This window comes from Cervus elaphus, chromosome 31 (genome assembly GCF_910594005.1).
Source record: "Cervus elaphus chromosome 31, mCerEla1.1, whole genome shotgun sequence".
Classification (NCBI taxonomy): domain Eukaryota; kingdom Metazoa; phylum Chordata; class Mammalia; order Artiodactyla; family Cervidae; genus Cervus; species Cervus elaphus.
Window position 1 is genome coordinate 44,767,097 of NC_057845.1, and position 23,520 is coordinate 44,790,616.

The 23,520-nt window shown below is 38.0% G+C and overlaps 1 protein-coding gene across 9 annotated transcripts in view; it reads right to left on the reverse strand.

Annotated features, from left to right (window-relative positions):
* SENP7 (SUMO specific peptidase 7) overlaps positions 1-23,520 on the reverse strand; it is a 163,563-nt gene that overhangs the window by 110,231 nt on the left and 29,812 nt on the right. For all 9 annotated transcript variants that reach the window (XM_043893184.1, XM_043893185.1, XM_043893186.1 and 6 more), the window contains 2 exons: positions 6,591-6,643; positions 2,677-2,775 (listed from right to left, as the gene is read on the reverse strand). In XM_043893184.1, the coding sequence (XP_043749119.1) occupies positions 2,677-2,775; positions 6,591-6,643 (152 nt within the window). The remainder of the gene's footprint in view (positions 1-2,676; positions 2,776-6,590; positions 6,644-23,520) is intronic.

Consider the following 23,520-nt stretch of genomic DNA (forward strand, 5'->3'; position numbering starts at 1 on the left):
TCAGTAAAAAACACAAATAAACAAGTTAAGATTCTGCTAAAGATTATGGAAACTGGCATTTGCCCCTTTTTCTTTCATTGAAAGCTATGGTGGTGTGTGGGAGAAACCATGAAGCAAGATTTTGGTACCACCTCGAAGTCTACAACTATGAAGTACGTTTAACGAATACTGTTACATCTAAAGTAACAAGGGACCAAGGTCAGGCTGACACATTTGCCACTTCAAATGTCAACTAGGACGTAGATTTCCCAGAAGTTAAGTATCACCATCCTAAAGAAGACATCCAACTGGTATAGGAAACGAGTGATAGGGAAAGAAAATGTGTCTCCGAGGAGGCTGAGGAGGCCCTGTTTCCCTTAGTGGGTCAGAGAGAACAAGAGAAAACAAGTTGTTACTTTCCAGGAAAAGAAGCCTGCTGAAACAAAGAACGGTTAAGGAAAGAGCAGAGAGCAGATTATATACCCTAGAGACCTAATACCTGAAGAGCTCTCTGGTGATCCATGTCTGCCTCTTGAAGGCCAAAAAACTAAAGAAAGACTATATGACCCAAGGGTAGTTGAAGAAACACACTGAGTAAGACACACCTTAAGAAAACAAATTCAAATCACATCCGTTTACTTCTAAGAGACTGTGTGTATTTAAAGTGATATATTCTTACTCCATTCAGTACTCCAAAGCATAAAATAAAATATGCAAATATAGAGATAAAATTTTCCTAAAATAATGTATTTTTTTCTTCTGTTGGCAACAATTTCACTACATGATAACATTCAGTATTAACTAGTAAGTTTGTAGAAATATGAGATCTCTCATTGGTGGCAATATATATTGGTGCAAATTTTCTGAGATAATTTTTCAGTATTTATAAAAATTTAATATACAAAGTTTCTTACATCTAGTAATCCCATTCAAATATGGTTCCCTGCTTATGAAAAATGAAGGCTGCTGCAATACTATTTCTATGAGTAAAAGTTTAGAAACAACCAAACTGTCTAATATCAGCACACTAAAATTATTGGATATAGTTTATTTGGGGAGTATTGTAAAGCCAATAAAAAATAAGTAAAAGAGGTACATCTAAATGTGTTAAAATAGAAAAAGAAATTAAAATATTACTAACTGAAAATGGCAAAACACAGAACAAGATGTATTTCATGATCTCTCTTCAGCAATGATCAAAAAATGTACAGTCATATGTGGGCAGCGTGCTTTTTTTCTTCTTGAAAGGAAAGAAAAAAAAAACTGTCAATGGTGACTGCATTCAGGAAATAGTCCCATTTATTATCTTCCTTTTCTATACCCTGTATAAAAAACAAATGTATTATTTAATAACTAAATTTTTTAATAACATTAGAGAATTCCTTTGTGGTCCAGTGGCTAGAAAACTGTGCCTTCAATGGGTTCAATCCCTGGTCAGGAAACCAAGATCCCAGAAGCCATGAAGCACAGTCAAAATAAACAAATAAATAATGTTAAAGCAACCAATACTAACAGCAAATCTTTCCTCTGAGAACAAGTTTTAAAAAATGGTTAATTTTTCTTGTCTGTAACATAAAAATACCTATATTCAAGGTGACTTAAAGTCTGTTATCCTAAAACACTACCATTGTGAGCTGAACTGCCCCCCTCAAAATTCGTATGTTGACGTGTATGCATGTGAAGATAGGGCCTTTACACAGGGAGTTTATGCTTAAATGGGGTCAAAAAGGTGGGAACAGAATTTACAAGACTAGTGTCCTCACAAGAAGAGGAAGAAACCCCAGGGGTGTGTGTGTACAGAATAGAGGCCATATGAGAACACAGCGAGAAGGCGGCCATCTGTAAGCCAAGGACAGAGGCCTCAGACAAAACAACCCTGCCCGCACCTTCATCTTGGACTTCCAGCCTCCAGATCTGTGAGAAAATAACTTCCTGTTGTTTAAGCCACCAACCTGCAGTATTTCATTATGTTAGAAATGCAGACCTATAAAACTAGTAGACCAATATGTATATCCTCAAACAGAGAAATGGAAAATCTGAGAAAAAATTCCATTTTTAAAACACTGACATGAGTAGTGCCGGTCAAGAAAAGAAAAAAGAACATATAAAGTGCTATCTTAAGCCTTACTTATGAGAACTCTATAGTGATACTTAAAAGTGATAAAATTGGTGCAGATTTATAATCAGGCTGTCTTTTAAAATAATTGTGTCACTCTTTACAATATACCCTCTTAAATTTACAAAACAAAAAAAGCAAGGGATTCTAATAAGCTTAGCGTTAGCGTTAGTTGCTCAGTCATGTCTGACTCTCTGCAACCCCATGGACTGCACCCTACAAGCTCCTCTGTGCATGGGATTCTCCAGGCAAGAATACTGGAGTAGGCTGCCATTTCTTTATCCTCTAATAAGCTTAACATTATCATAAATTTAAAATACAATATATAATAATGAGATTTAAATTCCATGAAGAAAACAACCACGCACATTACAATATTCTTAGATTTAAACTGAAAAATGACCCTAACCTCAAAGCATGATTTCAGCATATGCCAGAAATTAATTTAAAAACCTGAAATTATGTAATACAAGAAAATTTTTAAAAAGAACATATATGAAAATAAAGATTCAGCTTTATTAAAATATTTTAAAACATACTAAGTTATATTACATACTTATAAGAAGATAGTTTTTATTTACCCCCTGCAAAGAAACATCCCAGTGTTCTGAGCGTCTGAGTCTGGACAGTGGTGACTGAACATGAACATCCTCTGGTTTTGCACTTAATATCTTTGTTATCTGAAACCAAAATGAGAAAATAATTAGTTTAATTGAAATATAAGTAAGAGCTGAATGAGCTAACAGAACCACTACATTACCTGCATTAATATTTTGCTATTACTTTTAAAGAGTTTTAAGTTCAGTGCTTAATCTATAGGTGGTTAAATATGATTTTATAAAAAGCCTCTTTCACTCAGTATAAAAGTGGATAAATGAGGTATCACAGTGACTACTTAACTGTTGTTACTTGCAGTTTCCTCCTCTGCTAATCTCTCAAACACTACCCCCAGAGTTCTCCAACACACAAATCTAACTATGGCTACAATCTTAAACTACAACAATGGTGCCCATTACTTACAGATCTAACTCTTAACAATCTGGGCTCTTTGACGTCACTCACACATCACAAACTCTACACCTTAACCACACTGAGTTTACTCAACCTTCTTCAAGCATACATCTCTAGACCCCTGTATGTACTGCTCCTTTAACCTAGAATGCTCTTCCCTCTATTTCTCCCCTATTAAATACCTCAGATTCTGCAAAAAGTTATTCTTATCCGCACAATCGCCACTCCCACACCAGTGCTTTCCTTTCTCTGGGTATTAGTACTCGGTAGTTTGGATTACACATATCATGCTATATTATAATTACTTATCTACATGTTTGTCTTCTTTACCAGAGTGTGAAGGGTCTAAAAGAGGGTACTCTGACTTAGTCACTTATATTCCAAAGTGAATGGCTTACAATACACTGAATAAACAAATGAATGGATGGATTGTAGCCACAAACTTGAAATCATCTCTTTAGAACTTAAATAACTTAATTTTCACAATATAAATGATGGTTAAGCATCAAGTTCAGCTTATTATATAACATAAAAAAAGCACTGGGCTTCCAATATAATAAGCATCGGGCTTCCCAGGTGGTGTTAGTGGTAAAGAACCCGCCTGCCAGTGCAGGAGACATAAGAGACGTGGGTTCAACCCCTGGATCCAGAAGATCCCTTAGAGGAGGGCATGGCAACCCTCTCCAGTATTCCTGCCCGGAAAATCCCATAGACAGAGGAGCCTGGTGGGCTACAATCCCAGACATGACTGAAGTAATTCAGCCTGCATAATAAATACTGTATCAACTACAATCATAAAATGGCTTCAATAAAAGTAAAGCAGAAGGGCTTCCCTGGTGGCCCAGGGATTAAGAATCTGCCTTGGAATGCAGGGGACACCACTTCGATCCCTGCTCTGGGAAGACCCCACGTGCCGTGGGGAAACTAAGCCCACATGCCGGAACCACTGAGCCCTAGCTCTGGAGCCTGCAAGCCCCAACTGCTGAAGCCCACGCATCCTAGAACCTACGCTCCTCAACAAGAGAAGCCGCACAACGAGAAGCCTGCACACCGCAGCTACAGACTCGCCCTCGCTCAGCGAATCCGGACAAAGCCTGAATGCAGCAACAAAGACTCAGCGAAGCCAAAAATAAACAGATGAAATTATTTTTTAAAATCTACACATGGTAAATGCTGAAGAGGGTGTGAAGAGGTTCCTACACTGCTGGTGGGAATGCAAATTGATTTGGCCACTAGAAAGAACAGTATGGAGGTTCCTTAAAAAACTAAGAGTAGAACTACCATATGACCCAGCAATCCCACTCCTGGGCATGTCACTGAAGAAAACCATACTCTGAAAAGATCCATGCACCCCAATGTTCCCTGCATCACCATTTACAAAAGCTAGTACGTGGAAGCAACCTAAACGTCCACCAACAGAGGAATCGTAAAGAGGATGTGGTCATACATACAATGGAATGTTACTCAGCCATAAAAAGGAGTGAGATAATAGCATTTGCAACAACGTGGATGGACCTAGCGATTGTTATACTGAGTAAAGTAAGTCAGACAGAGAAACAGACAGATATTATATGTCATTGCTTATTTGTGGAATCTAAAAAATGGTACAAATGAACTTATTTACAAAACAGGAATAGAGTCAAAGACATGGTAGACAACCTTACCAGAGGAGAAAGGGGTAGGCAGGAAGGATAAACTGTGAGACTGAATGGACATATACACACCGTTGTTGTTGTTTGGTTGCTAAGTCGTGTCCAGCGCTTTGAGACCCCATGGACTGGAACCCGCCAGGCTCCTCTGCCCATGGGTTTCCCAGGCAAGACTACTGGAGTGCGTTGCCATTTCCTTCTCCACATATACACACTACTACACATAAAATCGATAAGTAGTAAGGACCTACTGTACAGCACAGGAAACTCTACCCAACACTCTGTAATGACCCATCCGGGAAAAGAGTGTTGAAGAGCGGGTGTATGTACACATATAATTGATTCACTTTGCTGAACATCTAAAACTAACAAAACACTGTAAATCAACTATACTCCAATAAAGATTTTCTAATTAAATAAACAAATAAAACTGGGTATAGTAGCAAGGTAATGGGCTTCCCAGGTGGCACAGCGGTAAAGAATCTGCCCGCAAAGGCAGGAGATGTAAGAGACGTGGGCTCAATCCCTGAGTCAAGAAGATACCTTGGAGTAGCGAACGGCAAACTGCTCCAGTATCCTCGCCTGGAAAACTCCACGGACAGAGGAGCCTGATGGGCTACAATCTATGGGATTGCAAGGGGTCGGACACACATACACACACAGAAGCAATGTAAAATCTCTTTTTTAACTCCCTTATTTATCTCACTTAAGCTAAATCCAGATTTTTTTCTTTTGTTTTTTGCTGCCTGGCATGGCTTGCAGGATCTCAGTTTCCAACCAGGAATCGAACCCGGGGCCCACAGCAGTGAAATCACAGAGTCCCAACCACTGGACCACCAGGGAATTCACTAAATCCAGAACATTAAATGAAGAAACCACACCCCACAAATCTGAAGTAAGCAAAGGTAGAATAAGAGTACCCCAAAGCTACACTCTCTGTGTGGTCTTGCAAGGTACTCTTTTAATTTCACAGCCCTCCTTTATGATATCTTCTTCTCACTCTTTTTTCCCAAAAACTGTGCCAAATTAAAGTTCTTTGTGTATAATTAGAATGCTTCAGAGAAAAGTCTCTAATAAATTATTATAATACAAATCAAGGTACTATGGCATTTAAATCATAAAATTCTATAGGAAAAAAGATTATCTTTCTAAAAACAGATTAAATCTTTGCCAACACCTCTTAGGTAGATAGAAACCTCATTTTCCTTGTTTTCCTACTCCTGGCTTATATAAAAGAAATAAATGGAAAAAAATATGTTTAAAAAGATATATACTGAAAGTAACTTTCAGCGCATAACTTGAATACAACACTTCAACATCTACAGTATCATAAATGAATGTACATGAGGTACTCTAATATATTCGATCATCAAAGAAATGAGTCTGTTTTATATAAATTTAAAATAAGATTTGAAAAGTATACTGGTAAATTGTACAATGATTTAAACAAGGCTGGTCCCAGAAAGGATTTCCTATTTTCTAGTTAACCCTTGATTAATTAGGATATACCACTGGTGGCTCAGATGGTTAAAAAAAAAAGACCTAAATTCAGTCCCTGAGTCAGGAAGATCCCCTGGAGAAGGAAATGGCTACCCACTCCAGTTACTGTTGCCTGGAGAATTCCTTGGAGAGAGGAGCCTGGCAGCCTACAGTCCATGGGTCGCAAAGAGTCGGACATGACTGAGTGACTAACACATTCCTCAAAAAACATTGGTTAGTTATAGATTTACAGTATTTTCTTTAAAATTTTATTGAAAAGACAAATACCAAAATACTTTCAATATTATTAACTCTATAAAGATAATCAAAAAGTTAAGAGCAAAACTAATACATACCTTATGTAATTCTGAAGGCGAAGGTTTTTTCCTTTTCCCTTCTGTGACAATTTCTACAAAGACATGATAAAAATTAGAATTTAAGAAATGCTAAATGGAACAGAATTAATCCTTTCATAGCTATCTTCTGTCTTAAAGTAACTTTTCTTGTTAGATTTACAGTTTATAATGATACACTTCACAGAACCTGAAGGACTTATATAAAGGTCAAAAATAGAAGAGTAACAGATTCTCATAAAATTTCTTGATTAAACAATATATGTATGATGACAACTGAAAAAAATGATAGGTAGCTGACTCTAAGAACTAAGTAGGAAATTCCCTGGCAAAAATCCTAGTATCTGAGGGTTCTTTGATATATTTGGTTGAACCGTACGACCAGATAAATTCTTATAATGGGGAACAAGGGGGCTATGGGAGAGGAGAGCAGAGGGTAAGGGCTACGATCTAAGCATCTATGCAACAAAGAACAGCTTAGCTCTTTCGTCACCATTTTTCAGACTTCCTAACGGATGTTCTTTGTTTCATTTTTCTTTTTTTTTTAATTTTAAATTTACTTTTCTAACCGAAGGATAACTGCGCGACAGAATTTTGCTGGTTTCTGCCGAACATCAGCATGAGCGACCCTCTCATTCGGTCAGCAGACACCCCCTGAACGCCCATCACGTGCCTGGCACTGCGCCGGCCCGTGCGTATGGCGCGTAGTGAGCAAAGTGAACAGTGTAAGTCCTCCTGGAGCTTACAGTTCACTGGGGTTTCTCACCAATTTCACAATAAAAATCAATCACAGAGACCCACACACATGTGGTCACTTATTTAAGACAAACACACGCCCGCGATTCAGTGAGGAAGGGATGATCTTTTCCATGAGTAATGCTGAAGCAACTTTATAACCACATGATGTAAACAAATAAATAATAAACACCACATTATACACAAAAATTATTTATAAATGGATCACAGATTTAAATGTCAAAGACAAAGCTTCTAGAATAAAAATGAAGGTAATATCTTCATGATCTTGGGGTTGGTAAGGATTTTTCAAATAAGATTCAAGTAGTACTAACCATAAAGGAAAAGATTAATAAACTAAACTTCATTAAAAACTTCTGTTCACCAAACCTCATCACTGAATGAGAAGGCAAACTGAAGACTGGAGAAGATGATTTATAATGCAGTTATCTATGTACAGCATGATGACTATAGTTAATACTGTGTAATACATGTATCTGTCAAAGGACTCATAACCAGAACACATAAAGAACTCCTATAAAGCAAAGGCAAGACAACTCAATGTTCACCACGGGCAAAACCTTTGAATAGGTACTTCATAAAAATTTTTAAAAAGTCCAAATGGCCAATAAATATGAAGTATCTACTCACTATTAAAGTATCTCAATTTCATTATTACTAGGGAAGTGCAAGCTAAAATACCAATAGAACATCATTTACCCTTAGGGTAAAATTAAAAAGACAAACAATATCAAGTTGTTTTCTTTTTATTTTTTTTTTTACAATACCAAGTATTGGTAATTGGTCATATTCTATATGACTAGCAGCATATACCACTTGTGGGAGGGTAAATGAATACATCTACTTTGTCAGTCAGTATCTTCTAAAGTTAGACACCGGCTTATTTAATGTTCAACAATAACATTTATAGATATTTAACCAAAAGAAATGAGTGCCTATGCCTCTAAAAGGCATAAAAATGCTATCCTATAAAAAAAGGCATGTATAAAAATGCTATCTTTGTTCTTTTTTTTTTTTTTTGCTATGTTTGTTCTTAATGACCAAACCTAAAAACAATCCAAATATCCATCACAGGAGCAAGAATATACCTTTTTATACAATAGAAAACTACATAGTAATAAAAAAAATGAATAACTGCTATGCACAATATGAATACATCTCACAGACATTATGTTCAAAGAAAATCAGATGCAGAAAAAATGTACAATTCTATTTATGTGGAATTCAAGAACAGGTAAAACCAATCTATGATAATATTAGTTAGGATGGTGCAAGTACCCAAAGAGGGAAAGACTACTAACTCACTGAGACAGGATACAAGTTAGTCTTCTGAGAGGCCCAAAATGTTCCAATCTTGAACTAAGTGATAGTTAAACAGGTGTATGTATACAAGTATAAAAAGTAATCAAACATCAAAGACATGGTACTGTGTCACACGTAATTGTTGTTCTTTGCTCACTGAGTTGTGTCCGACTCTTTGTGACCTTGTAGACTGCAGCAAGCCAGGCTCCTGTCGCCTTGAGTATTTCCCAGAGTTTGCTCAAATTCATGTCCACTGTGTCAGTGATGCTATCAAACCATCTAATCTTCTGCTACCCCCTTCTCCTTTTGCCTTCAATCTTTCCCAGCACTAGGGTCTTTTCCTATAAGTGGGTTCTTCGCATCAGGTGGACAAAGTATTGGAGCTTCAGCTTTGGTAAGAGTCCTTCCAATGACTATTCAGGGTTGATTTTCTTAAGGATTGACTGGTTTGATCTCCTTGCTATCCAAGGGACTCTCAAGAGCCTTCTCCAGCACCACAGTTCAAAAGCATCAATTCTTCAGGACTCGGTCTTCTTGAATGGTCCAACTCTCACAACCATACATGACTACTGGAAAAACTACAGCTTTGACTAATCAGAACTTTATCAGCAAAGTGATGTCTGCTTCTTAATACACTGTCTAGGTCTGTCAAAGCTTTCCTTCCACAGAGCAAGTGTCTTTTAATTTCATATCTGCAGTCACCGACATCAGTGATTCTGGAGCCCAAGAAAAGAAAATCTGTCATTGCTTCCACTTTTCCCCCTTCTATTTGCCATGAAGTGATGGGACTGGATGCCATGATCTTAATTTTTTAATGTTGAGTTTTAAGTTAGCTTTTTCACTCTCCTCTTTCACTTTCACCAAAAGGCTCTTTACTTCCTCTTCACTTTCTGCCATTAGAGTGGTATCATCTGCATATCTGACATTGTTGATATTTCTCCTGGCAATCTTGATTCCAGCTTGTGATTTATCCAGCCCAGCATTTCACACGATGTACTCTCCATATAAGTTAAATAAAAGTATTGATATATAGCCTTATCTTACTCCTTTCCCAATTTTGAACCAATCCACTGTTTCATGTCCAGTTCTGTTGCTTCTTGACCCACTTACAGGTTTCTCAGGAGGCAGGTAAGGTTGTCTGGTATTCCCATTTCTTTAACAGTTTTCCACAGTTTGTTGTGATCCACACAATCAAAGGCTTTAATGTAGTCAATGAAGCAGAAATGGATGTTTTTTCTGGACTTCCCTTCTTTTCTCCATGATCCAATGAATTTGATCTCTGTTTCCTCTGACTCTTCAAAACCTAGCTGGCATATCTGTAAGTTCTCAGTTCACATACTACTGAGGCCTAGCTTGAACAATTGAGGATAACCTTGCCAGCATGTGAAATGAGAGCAACTGTACCACAGTTTGAACATTTTCTGGCATCACCCTTCTTTGGAATTGGAGTAAAAACTGACCTTTTCCAGTGGTCACTGCTGAGTTTCCCAAATTTGCTGATATATATTGAGCGCAGTACTTTAATAGCATCATCTTTTAGGATTTTAAATAGCTCAGCTGGAATTCCATCATATCCACTCACTTTGTTCGTAGTAATGCTTCCTAAGACCCACTTGACCTCACATTCCAGGATGTCTGGCTCTCAGTGAGTGACCATACCTTCGTGATTACCTGGGTCATTAAGACATCTTCCGTATAGTTCTGTATATTCTTAAGAAGATCTCTTCTTAAGATCTTCTACTTCTGTTAGGTCTTACCATTTCTGTCCTTTATCACACCCATCCTTGCAAGAAATGTTGTTTTGGTATCTTCAACTTTCTTGAAGAGATCTCCAATAGTCCCCATTTTATTGTTTTCCTCTGTATCTCTGCATTGGTCATTTAAGAAGGCCTTCTTATCTCTCCTTGCTATTCTCTGGAACTCTGAATTCAGTTGGGTGTATCTTTCCCTTTCTCTCTTGCTTTTCACTTATCTTCTTTTCTCAGCTATTTGTAAAGCCTCCTAAAACAACCACCTTCCCATCCTACATTTCTTTTTTCCTTAGGATGGTTTTGGTCACTCCCTATTGTACAACGTTATGAACCTCTGTCCACAGTTCCCCAAGCACGTTCTCTACCAGATCTAATCCCTTGAATCTATTTGTCACCTCCACAGATTTGATTTAGGTCGTACTTGAATGGCCTAATGGTTTTTCCTACTTTCTTCAATTAAAGCCTGAATTTAGCAATAAGGAACTCATGATCTGAGCCACAGTCAGCTCCAGGTCTTGTTTTTACTGACTGTGTAGATTCTCTCATCTTTGGCTGCAAAGAACATGATCAATCTGATTCCAGCACTGACCATCTGGTGATGTCCATGTGTAGAGTCATCTCTTACGTTGCTGGAAATGGGTGTTTGCTATGACCATGTTTTCTTGACAAAACTCTGTTAGCCTTTACCTGTTTCATTCTGTACCACAAGGCCAAACTTGCTTGTTATTCTGGGTATCTCCTGACTTCCTACTTTTGCATTCCAGTCCCCTGAGATGAAAAGGACATCTTTTCTTTGGTGTTAGTTCTATAAGGACTTGTAGGTCTTCACAGAACTGGTCAACTTCAACTTCTTTGGCATCAGTGGTTAGGGGACAGACATGTATTACTGTGATACTGAATGGTTTGCCTTGGAAACGAACAGAGATCATTCTGTCATTTTTGAGGTTGCACCAAAGTACTGCATTTTGAACTCTTCTGTTGACTATGAAGGCTACTCCATTTCTTCCAAGGAATTCTTGACTACAGTGGTAGATACAATGGTTGTCTAAATTAAATTCACCCATTACCACCCATTTTAGTTCACTGATTTCTAAGATGTTGATGTTCTCTCTTGCCATCGCCTGCTACCATGTCCAGTTTACCTTGATTCACGTACCTAATATTCCAGGTTCCTATGCAGTATTGTTCTGTACAGCATAGGACTTAACTTTCACCACCAGACACATCCACCACTGAGCGTCATTTCCACTTTGGTCCAGCTGCTTCAATCTTTCAGGAGCTATCCATAATTCCCCTCCGCTCTTTCCCAGTAGCATATTGGATGCCTTCTGACCTTGAGAGCTCATCTTCCAGAGACATATCTTTTTGCCTTTTCATACTGTCCATGGGGTTCTCCAAGCAAGAATACTAGTGCGGACTTTCATTTTTCACTCCAGTGAACCACCTTCTGTCAGAACACTTCAGTACGACCTGTCCATCCTGGGTGGCCCTGCACCCACGGCTCATAGCTTCCTTGAGTTTGTTGGGACCATGAAGAGACTATATGTAATACCTCAACTTAATAATTAAAAAACTTTTAAAGTAACAGTTATAACAAATGGGCTATATAGCTTATCCAGTAATCTATATACCTGAAATGATTTATCTCATTTCATAAAAATAGAGTGAGTTTCACCAAATGCATTTCCTTGAGGAATCACTGATATAAAAATCATTTTAACTTCTATACTTAAGCTTTTGATAGTTTTAAACAACTGTCAATAAAGTAGCACTTCTTAAACTACCAAAAACAAGTAACATTTAAGTAAATGTTAAGAACTTCTTTAAAAAAAAAACACAAAGAAAGCCTTTCTTATATAAATTCAATTTCTAGTCAATTTTCAACTTAATATATAGGGCTTTCCTGGTGGCTCAGTGGTAAAGAATCTGCCTGCCACTGCAGGAGACACGGGTTTAATCCCTGATCCAGGAAGATCCCACATGCTGCAGGGCAACTTAAGCCCATGTGCCAAAACTACTGAGACTATACTCTAGACCTCAGGAGCCTCAAATACTGAGGCCAAGCGCTGCAACGACCGAAGCCCAAGCACCAGAGCCTGTGCTCCACAAGGACAGATGCCAACGATCAGAAGTTCATGCTCTGCAGCAAGAGTAGTCCCTACTTGCCACAACTAGAGAAAAGCCTGTGCAGCAACGAAGACCCAACTCACCCAAAAATAAATAAACATTTTTAAATAAACAAATAGACTTTTAAAGTAATACAAGTTGCTTAAATTGAAGTTTACATATTTTTGCATATTTCTTTTAATTAATACTATTACAATTTCCCAAAATTTTAGAGGTTTTTATAATTGACTTGTTCCATCCTAAATAAGATTGGTTGGAGCATTTTAATAAACACGTGATGTACCTCTGCTTGTGACTGTATGGTATAACACAGTGCTCAAGAATAAAATTATTAAAGCCAGAAAACCTAGATTTTTATCTTGGCTTACTAGTTGTGACTTCCCTGAGACTCAATTGCATCCATCCATGCTTAGTAGTATCCAACTCTTTGTGACCCCATGGACTGTAGCCCACCAGGTTCCTCTGTCCATGGAATTTTCCAGGCAAGAACACTGGAATAGGTTGCCATTTCCTAATCCAGAGACTCAGTTTCTCATCTCTAAAAAGGGGAGTATATCCAGCTTTTCAATTGCTAAGATTAAAGTGAGATAGGCTAATCTCCCAAAAGAATAAAAGCAAAAATAAATAAATGGGACCTAATCAAACTTAAAAGCTTTTGCACAGCAAAGGAAACCATCAAAAAATGAAAAGACAACTATGGAATGGGAAAAAACAATTTGCAAACAATGTGACTGACAAGAGTTTAATCTCCAAAATATGCATACAGCTCATATACTCAATATTAAAAAAAAAAAAATCAAACTATGGGCAGACGATCTAAGTAGACATTTCTCCAAAGAAGACATACAGATGGCCAAAATCACTCAACATTGCTAATTAAAACAGAAATGCAAATCAAAACCACAATGTCATAACACCTCACACCAGTAAGAATAAATATCATCAAAAAGGCTATAAATAATAAATGCTGGAGAGGGTGGAGAGAAAAGGGAACCCTCCTACATCGTTGGTGGGAACTTAAATTGATACAGCCACTATGAAATACAGTATGGGGATTCCTTACAAAACTAAAAACAGAGTGGGATTCAGTAATCCCACTCCTGGGCATATATCCAGAAAAGATGGAAATTCTAATCCAAAAAGATACAAGCAAGCCTAATGTTCACAGCAGCACTACTTGTAAGAGTCAAAACATGGAAGCAAACCACACGTCTGTCAACAAGTAAATGGTTAAAGATAAAATGGATAAATGCATAAATTTTTCACACACATAATGGAATATTACCATAAAAATGAAATACTGCCATTTGCAGCAACATGAAAGGACCTAGAGAATGTCATACTAAGTGAAACAAGTCAGAAAAAGATAAATATGACAAGATATCACTTGAATGTGAAATCTAAAAGGTAGTACAAATGAATCCATATACAAAACAGAAGACTTATAGACATAGAAAACAAAGTTATGGTTACTAAAGGGGAAAGGAGGGGCAGGAGAGAATAAATTACGAATATGGGATTAGCAGGGCAAAGGCTAATAGAGCTTTGCCAAGAGAACGCACTGGTCATAGCAAACACTCTCTTCCAACAACACTAGAGAAGACTCTACACATGGATATCACCAGATGGTCAACAACAAAATCAGACTGATTATATTCTTTGCAGCCAAAGATGGAGAAGCTCTATACAGTCAGCAAGAACAAGACCGGGAGCTGACTGTGGCTCAGATCATGAACTCCTTATTGCCAAATTCAGACTGAAACTGAAGAAAGTAAGGAAAGCCACTAGACCATTCAGGTATGACCTAAATCAAATCCCTGATGATTATACAGTCAAAGTGAGAAACAGATTTAAGGGACTAGATCTGACAGTCAGAGTGCCTGATGAACTACAGACGGAGGTTCATGACACTGTACAGGAGACAGGGATCAAGACCAACCCCAAGAAAAACACGTGCAAAAAAGCAAAATGGCTATCTGAGGAGGCCTTACAAATAGCTGAGAAAAGAGAAGCTAAAGGCAAAGGAGAAAAGGAAAGATATACCCATTTGAATGCAGAGTTCCAAAGAATAGCAAGGAGAGATAAGAAAGCCTTCCTCAGTGATCAGTGCAAAGAAATAGAGGAAAACAATAGAATGGGAAAGACTAGAGATCTCTTCAAGAAAATTAGAGATACCAAGGGAATATTTCATGCAAAGATGGGCACAATAAAGGACAGAAATAGTATGGACCTAACAGAAGCAGAAAATATTAAGAAGAGGTGTCAAGAATACACAGAAGAACTATATAAAAAAGATCTTCATGACCCAGATTATCATCATGTTGTGATCACTCACCTAGAGCCAGACATCCTGGAATATGAAGTCAAGTGGGCCTTAAGAAGCATCACTAGGAACAAAGCTAGTAGAGGTGATGGAATTCCAGTTGAGCTATTTCAAATCCTAAAAGATGATGCTGTGAAAGTGTTGCAAATTTATCAACATGCCAGCAAATTTGGAAAACTCAGCAGTGGCCACAGGACTGGAAAAGGTCAGTTTTCATTCCAATCCCAAAGAAAGGCAATGCCAAAGAATGCTCAAACTACCACACAACTGCACTCATCTCACACGCTAGTAAAGTAATGCTCAAAATTCCTCAAGCCAGGCTTCAACTGTACCTCCTGTATGTTTAAGCTGGTTTTAGAAAAGGCAGAGGAACCAGAGATCAAATTGCCAACACACACTGGATCATTGAAAAAGCAAGAGAGTTCCGGAAAAACATCTACTTCTGTTTTATTGACTATGTCAAAGCCTTTGACTGTGTGGATCACCACAGACTATGGAAAATTCTGAAAGATATGGGAATATCAGACCACCTGACCTGCCTCTTGAGAAATCTTTACACAGCTCAGTAAGCAACTGTTAGAAATGGATATGGAACAACAGACTGGTTCCAAATAGGGAAAGGAGTACATCAAGGTTGTATATTGTCACCCTGCTTATTTAACTTATATGCAGAGTACATCATGAGAAACGCTGGGCTGGATGAAGCACAAGCTGGAATCAAGATTGCTGGGAGAAATATCAATAACCTCAGATATGCAGATGACACTACCCTTATGGCAAAAAGCAAAGAACTAAACAGCCTCTTGCTAAAAGTGAAAGAGGAGAGTGAAAAAGTTTGCTTAAAGCTCAACATTCAGAAAACTAAGATCATGGCATCCAGTCCCATTACTTCATGGCAAATAGATGGGGAAACAATGGAAAAAGTGAGAGACTTTATTTTTGGGACTCCAAAATCACTGCAGATGGTGACTGCAGCCCTGAAATTAAGACGCTTGCTTCAAAGACATACAGATGGCTAACAAACACATGAAAAGATGCTCAACATCACTCATCATCAGAGAAATGCAAATCAAAACCACAACGAGGTATCATTACACACCAGTCAGGATGGCTACTATCCAAAAGTCTACAAGCAATAAATGCTGGAGAGGGTGTGGAGAAAAGGGAACCCTCTTACACTGTTGGTGGGAATGGAAACTAGTACAGCCGCTATGGAGAACATTGTGGAGATTTCTTAAACAACTGGAAATAGAACTGCCATATGACCCAGCAATCCCACTTCTGAGCATACACACCGAAGAAACCAGATCTGAAAGAGACACGTGCACCCCAATGTTCATCACAGCACTGTTTATAATAGCCAGGACATGCAAGCAACCTAGATGCCCATCAGCAGATGAATGGATAAGGAAGCTGTGGTACATATACACCATGGAATATTACTCAGCCATTAAAAAGAATTCATTTGAATCCGTTCTAATGAGATGGATGAAGCTGGAGCCCATTATACAGAGTGAAGTAAGCCAGAAAGATGAAGAACATTACAGCATACTAACACATATATATGGAATTTAGAAAGATGGTAATGATAACCCTATATGCAAAACAGAAAAAGAGACACAGATGTACAGAACAGGCTTTTGGACTCTGTGGGAGAAGGCAAGGGTGGGATGTTTCCAGAGAACAGCATCGAAACATGTATATTATCTATAGTGAAACAGATCACCAGCCCAGGTTGGATGCATGAGACAAATGCTCGGGCCTGGTGCACTGGGAAGACCCAGAGGGATCGGGTAGAGAGGGAGGTGAGAGGGGGGATCGGGATGGGGAAATACATGTAACTCCATGGCTGATTCATGTCAATGGATGACAAAACCCACTACAATATTGTAAAGTAATTAGCCTCCAACTAATAAAAATAAATGAAAAAAAAATGAAAAAAAAAAAAAAAAAGATGCTTGCTTCTTGGAAGAAAGTTATGACCAACCTAGACAGCATATTAAAAAGCAGAGACATTAGTTTGCCAACAAAGGTCCATTTAGTCAAGGCTATGGTTTTTCCAGTAGCCATGTATAGATGTGAGAGTTGGACTACAAACAGAGCTGAGTGCCAAAGAATCGATGCTTTTGAACTGTGATGTTGGAGAAGACTCTTGAGAGTCCCTTGAACTGCAAGGAGACCCAACCAGTCCATCCTAAAGGAAATCAGTCCTGAATATTCATTGGAAGGACTGATGCTGAAGCTGAAACTCCAATACTTTGGCCACATGATGGGAAGAACTGATGCACTGGAAAAGACCCTGATGCTGGGAAAGATTGAAGGCAGGAGGAGAAGGGGACGAGAGAGGATGTGACGGTTGGATGGCATCACTGACTCAATGGACATGAATAAACTCCAGGAGTTGGTGTTGGACAGGGAGGCCTGGCGTGCTGCAGTCCGTGGGGTCGCAAAGAGTCGGACACAACTGAGTGACTGAACTGAACTGATGAGATTAATGGACACAAACTACTATACCTAAAATAGTTAAGCAATAAGGATTTACTGAATAACACAAGGAGAAATATTCACAAGCATTTAGTATATAACACAGGGAATAACATTCAGTATCTTGTAATAACATAATGGAAAATAATCTAAAACATATATATATAGACACACATACACACTATATATATAGCTGAATCACTGTGCTGTACGCCTGAAACTTACACAATACTGTAAATCAACTATACTCCAAAATAAAGTGAGATTGTCTATAATAAAATATTTATATTATATCTGGCAGATAGTATAAAATATGTAAAAGAAATAACATTATTTTACACTAAAATCTCTCTTTAAGAAACATTAATGCATTTGTATTAGCATATAGAAAAATGTTAGTTATTCCCATTCTAAATATATATATTCTTTACATATACAAGTTGAATAATTAGAAAGCGTGACTTTTTCTCAAGTAGTTTGTGGAGCCATTCATTCACTTATTTATTACATAAATGTTTATTTTAAATAACAGTAATTTCCATTGCCAGGCACTATGCTAAATACTTTACTCACATTATTTTATTTAATCCTAACAAAGGCCTTGTGAATTCAGTAATGGCATTATCACCATTTTATAGATGAAGAATTTAGGTTTGAATAATCTGAATAACTTGCCCAAGGTCGCCATGTTAATCCATCCCTGGTCTGAGTCCAGAGTTGCTATTGTTAACCAGCACACTCCAGGTATGCTGGATGCTCTGGGGATAAAACATAAGACAGCCCCTGCCACAGGGTTAACAGGATAACAGCAGAGATTAAGCAATTCAGCAGCTAGAATATATGATGGAATCTGGTAAGCTTACATAAGAGGTGCTGAGACCTTTGAAGTTCAAAATTAGGAATACTTTTTCTAATTTTGAATTATTTTTTGAAATATTTTTAAGTTTGCATTAATTAGGAGATAGTCCTTAAAAGGCACAGTTGAACTGGATTTTGAAAAGTTTTAGATAATAAGTTTTAGATAGGCAGAAACAGGTGGGAGCACAGTGCGAGGCTAACTGCAGGCAAACAGTGAATTCCCAACATAGGGACAGCGGGTCCCCTACATATGAACCTTCAAGTCATGAACTTTCAAAGACGCGAACATGCACTTGCACGTCCAAACACGTAAGCTGCTTCACACGTCTGGTGCACACTGTCACAGGCCTGCATCCCCTCCAAGTGGCTGAGTTTCTGTGCACCTTACAATATGTCCAGAAGCAAGAGGGTAGATAGAACTGAATCCAGCAAGGAACCAGATCCTGTGCCATCCACATCAGGTCTGAGCGAAACTGCAGCTTGCCCTCCATCTCCTACTGCCGACGACCCTTCACCTCTACCATCTCCCACCTTCCTCCTCCGGTCCGTAACTCTTCTTGCCTGTTCACTCGATGCCACCCCCTATACACCGGCTGTTGTACTGTACTACTGTATTTTTCAAGGTACTGAAAGATTAAAAATGTTTTTACTGTGTTTGTTTCTTTATGTATTATTTGTATGCAAAGTATTATAAACCTATTACAGGACAGCCAATTCTGTTAGTTCGGTACCTAGGCTAACTTTATTAGACTTACAAACACACTCACAGAATGCAACTTGTGCTTACGTTACATGTCAATATGAAGAAGAAGCTCACATCAGCCTCTCTCCTAGATTATCGGAGACTCATATTAGAGGCAGCCATCTGAGAGGCAAGTGTGAGACAGCACCGCTAGAGCAATGTTCCAGTCGGCATCTTTAGAGCTACTCAGTCCCATCCATAAACCGCTCCTTGTGTAACCACATTCCTCTAATATACTTTCCAATCCTTTCCCTTATATCACCAGGCTTGGGAATCACATTTCAACGCCCTACATTTCAATCCCTACAGCTTATTACAGTGCTATCTCCTCATCTCAGGTAATGCCTCGCTACTCTTTCCACTGTATTTTTTTTTTACTTGACCCTTGAGTACATGTCTTTTTAATATTCTTTTTGCTTTGTTTCTGTTTTTTTTTAATTGAGGTATAGTCGTCATCTATACTCTTCTCTATCTCTTCCCTAGCCCAACAAATTCCTTTCCCAAGTCAATACATTTTCCTTCTAGCCTCACTGAACATTTCCTCCACCTTAGTTTAACTGAATCCTTTTTATTACTGATACTTTTATTACATAATTATATAATTATACAGATTTTTATTGGCTACACTATTTTTAAAGACCCTCTCAAGATTCTTCTCCCATTTATACAAATAGGGGAAGAGATTAACAACCTTCTCCCCCCACCACGACTTTCAGCTAATATTCAATCCTTATTGCAACAATTCCTCCAATAAAATTCCCATAACTTGTATGTATTATTACCTTATCCATATTATAATTGCCCTGTACTGACTCAAGATCCTCTCCAACATTCCTAAATACTCTGATACTTGATTCATAGTTTTCCTTTCTATCATTAAAAATCTACCATTATACTGAAGCTATAAAACTTTCAAAAATCAACTATGCAATACAATGGACTCATCTTAATTTACTTGAGTCCAACAAACTACTTCACGTCACATTCCCATTTCCACAACATGCACTCACGAATGAATGGATTTAAGAAATAGCATTACACTTTGCGGGCTTCCCCAGTGGCTCAGACAGTAAAGAATCTGCCTGCAATGCAGGAGTTCACAAATGTGAACCTCTCTTCTACAATACACTGTCCTTTGACCCTTTCGTTTTCTTACTCACACTAAACACGTATGTTACCCCCACATCTTATAACACCCTTTAAGTAAGTAAAGTCGCTCAGTTGTGTCCCACTCTTTGCGACCCCATGGACTGTAGCCTACCAGGCTTCTCCCATGGGATTTTCCAGGCAAGAGTACTGGAGTGGGTTGCCATAAAACTATTTTTCCCCCCAATTCTTGCTCCTGGACTGCTTAGCAGTGTTAAAGAAAATAACATAATTTTAATAACCACAACTGCTACTATCTACAGAGTCACACTTATTTTAACAAAGACTTTTTCAAAACTAGTTAACAGTTTTTTTATTCATTCATAATTGACCTCCTACTCTATTTTGAGCTTTAAATACCACTTGAAAGTCTCTCTTTCCCAAAAGATGATGCTGACTCCTATTTCACTTATAAGTCATGATTGCAATAGCCTTAACTTCTCAAAATTGATCTGTATCTTTATCCATCTTCCCTCCTTTCTGCACGTCTTAACAAGCTGTCCTTTGAGTCTCTCCTCCCCCACTTCTCCTAGGACCTCACCCTATCAGTTATCTTCCACCTGGTATCTTTCTCCACTGACCCCTTACCCAGGCCACACCAATCTGAGTTTTATAGTCGTCTTTTAAAAATCCTTTCTACCTAATTCTATACTCCTTGTTCCAGAAAACTCCTTTCCTTCATATCTCATTTTCTCCTTCCTCACACCCCTCATTCATTTAGCCTCTTGAAACCTATCTTTTCTCCTACTGCTCTACTAAAATCGGTGGTTTAAAAAAAAACAAATGACCTAATTGCCAAATCCAGCATGCTCATCCTCCTTTAACTCTGACTTACATTGTCAGGCACTCTCCCTTCCTCCCCAAACCTATCACACTTCTTCTAACCTTCCTACCTAACTGCCTACCAGTGTCTCTTCCTCCCTACTTTGAAATAAAATACATGTGATTCAACACTTTTCTCACTCCATAGTCTTCCTGTGGGTAATTCTATCTACTCCAATGGCTTCGGCTAACAGCACTGCAAATAAAGTAATATTACAATGATTAATTGTATCTTCTGGTTTTGAACTCATTTGTGGTTCATCAGATGATACATAATATGCAGATATCACCCAGACCTATTTAAAAAAGTGTACCGTTCTGTGACACTAGATCCTCAAGATGAAACTGAGGGTTGCGGGAAGAGTTTCAGCATCAATCAAGCCTGAAAACCACTACACGTGCAGTCATGCGCATGGAGAGGCAACATGCGCACCAGCACGGGAAAGCTCCGAAAAACCCTGCCGTCTGTAACCTTTTCTCATAACTACAGTTGTCACACATATTTGTCCATGAAACCTTCTTTTTTCCAAATAAGGTCCATTAACATCCTATGAGAGTTAAAAAGATTTAAAGTATATTTTCTAATCAGAAAGACCACATTTTAAATCCAGGCTCTGCTTCTTTTATTGCTAACAGTTACTTACCCTCCCTAAATTCCAGGCTCCTCATCTGTAAATCAGAAATAATAACCAGCTCAGGACGCTTTTGAAGGAACTACAACATTTGTAAAATTCTAGAAGCTAAGTGTTCAAAAAACATTATCTATCCTCAAGTGCAAATGAGAATCAACAAAGATTTCCAAGATGTTGCCTGAACAATTGACAACCTGAAATTTCCTTCAACTTTACTGTTGTAATTCAAAAATTCATTGAAAAGTTGTGGTCTATGACTCTATAATATCTGTCATATTATTGCTGTTGCTAAACATTTCCAATGGTCATCCTCCCTTGAATGAATAACCCATGCACTTAATTATTATTTCATTCAACTGTCAGTAACCTGTCTCTGGTGCGAATAATTTTTAATCTGTGTCCCTATGTAATTCACTGCTTTGATATACTGTGAACTTGGAAATAAGGTATTTATCTTTATTGGGGTTATAGGTAATTTAAACACATAGATACAATATGAAACAAAAGCCTTCAGAAGCTTCTCATGAGTGAGGTTTAGTATATAAAAATGCCCTCTCCTCTCATGCTCAGAGGTATTTTATATTTCATTCCTGATTCATGGCCATATTCCAGAAAAGTAGGTAATCAGATTTTGTGGTACTTCTATTTATGGACAGTTTATTATTAATAATTCATTTAAAAACAATAAGCACATTGCATGTTAACATTTCTTATTTTTTAAGTAACTTTATTTTCCCCCAAATTAAGAAGAATGGCCTTATTTTACTTCTTCCAGCTCTTTAACATCTGACTTACTGAAAGACAGATGACTTCCTCTATATGCTTCTGCATTTATTCTGTTGTGATACAAGCCATGTAACCTCTGGAAAACTTTTTCTGTACACATGTGGGAGACTAAGAGGAAAAGGCAAACCATGCCTTAAAATTATGGAAGTTTGACCACAGACCCAAAAGGAACTCAGGGAACCTAGAGATTTCCAGAACATACCTTGAGAACCAGCACCCAAAACAAATAAGCCAGAAGCCATTCAGCTCCTACACTTGCCAGTTACTGAGTCCACAAATATTTGTTTTGCGTTTAGCTTAAACCCGTTGGAATTGGGTTTCTGCTACTTGTAACTAAAAGAGGTCTGAGCAGTGCACTGTGCAACCCTTAATTCTTCCATGCTCAGCAGGAAGTGTAGGAAAACCTAGTACAGACTCACAGAAGAAACTGTCTTATTTTCTCCTTCTATGCTATCCACCTTCCTTATACCTCTAACTTAAAATTTTTGTTTTATTGATCAAACTTCTATCTTTGGTTATTTATTAAAGTCTCATGACTATAAACGTCATTCCAGTCATTCACATTCCAGTTATTCCTAGAATGCACGCATGCATTCAGTTATCAGTCGTATCTGACTCTTTGTGACTCTTTAGACTACACCCCTCCAGGCTCTTCCGTTTATGGAAATTTCCAGGCAAGAATACTGGAGTGGGTTGCCATTTCCTCCTCCAAGGGATCTTTTCAACCCAGGATTGAACCCAGGTTGCCCACATTGCAGGCAAATCCTTTACCGCAGAGCCATTAGGGAAGCCCAAATTAGCAACCATCCTAATGAAATGGCAACTGCATGCACACAAATGTCACACAAAATTCAGGATCCTTATAAGCCAACAGACTGTTCTGAGAATTTACATGAGAAAATTAAAAATACACTATTGGCTGATTCATATCAATGTATGACAAAACCCACTGAAATGTTGTGAAGTAATTAGCCTCCAACTAATAAAAAAATTTAAAAAAATAAATAAATAAAAATAAAAACACAGATAACTATTGTTAAAAAAAATAAATAAATAAATAAATAAAAATAAAAATACACTATTAAGAAAAAGGGCTTCCCAGGTGGTGCTAGTGGTAAAGAACCTGCCTGCCAGTGCAGGAGATATGAGAGACATGGGTCAGGAAGATCCCCTGGAGGGCATGGCAATCCACTCCTGTATTCTT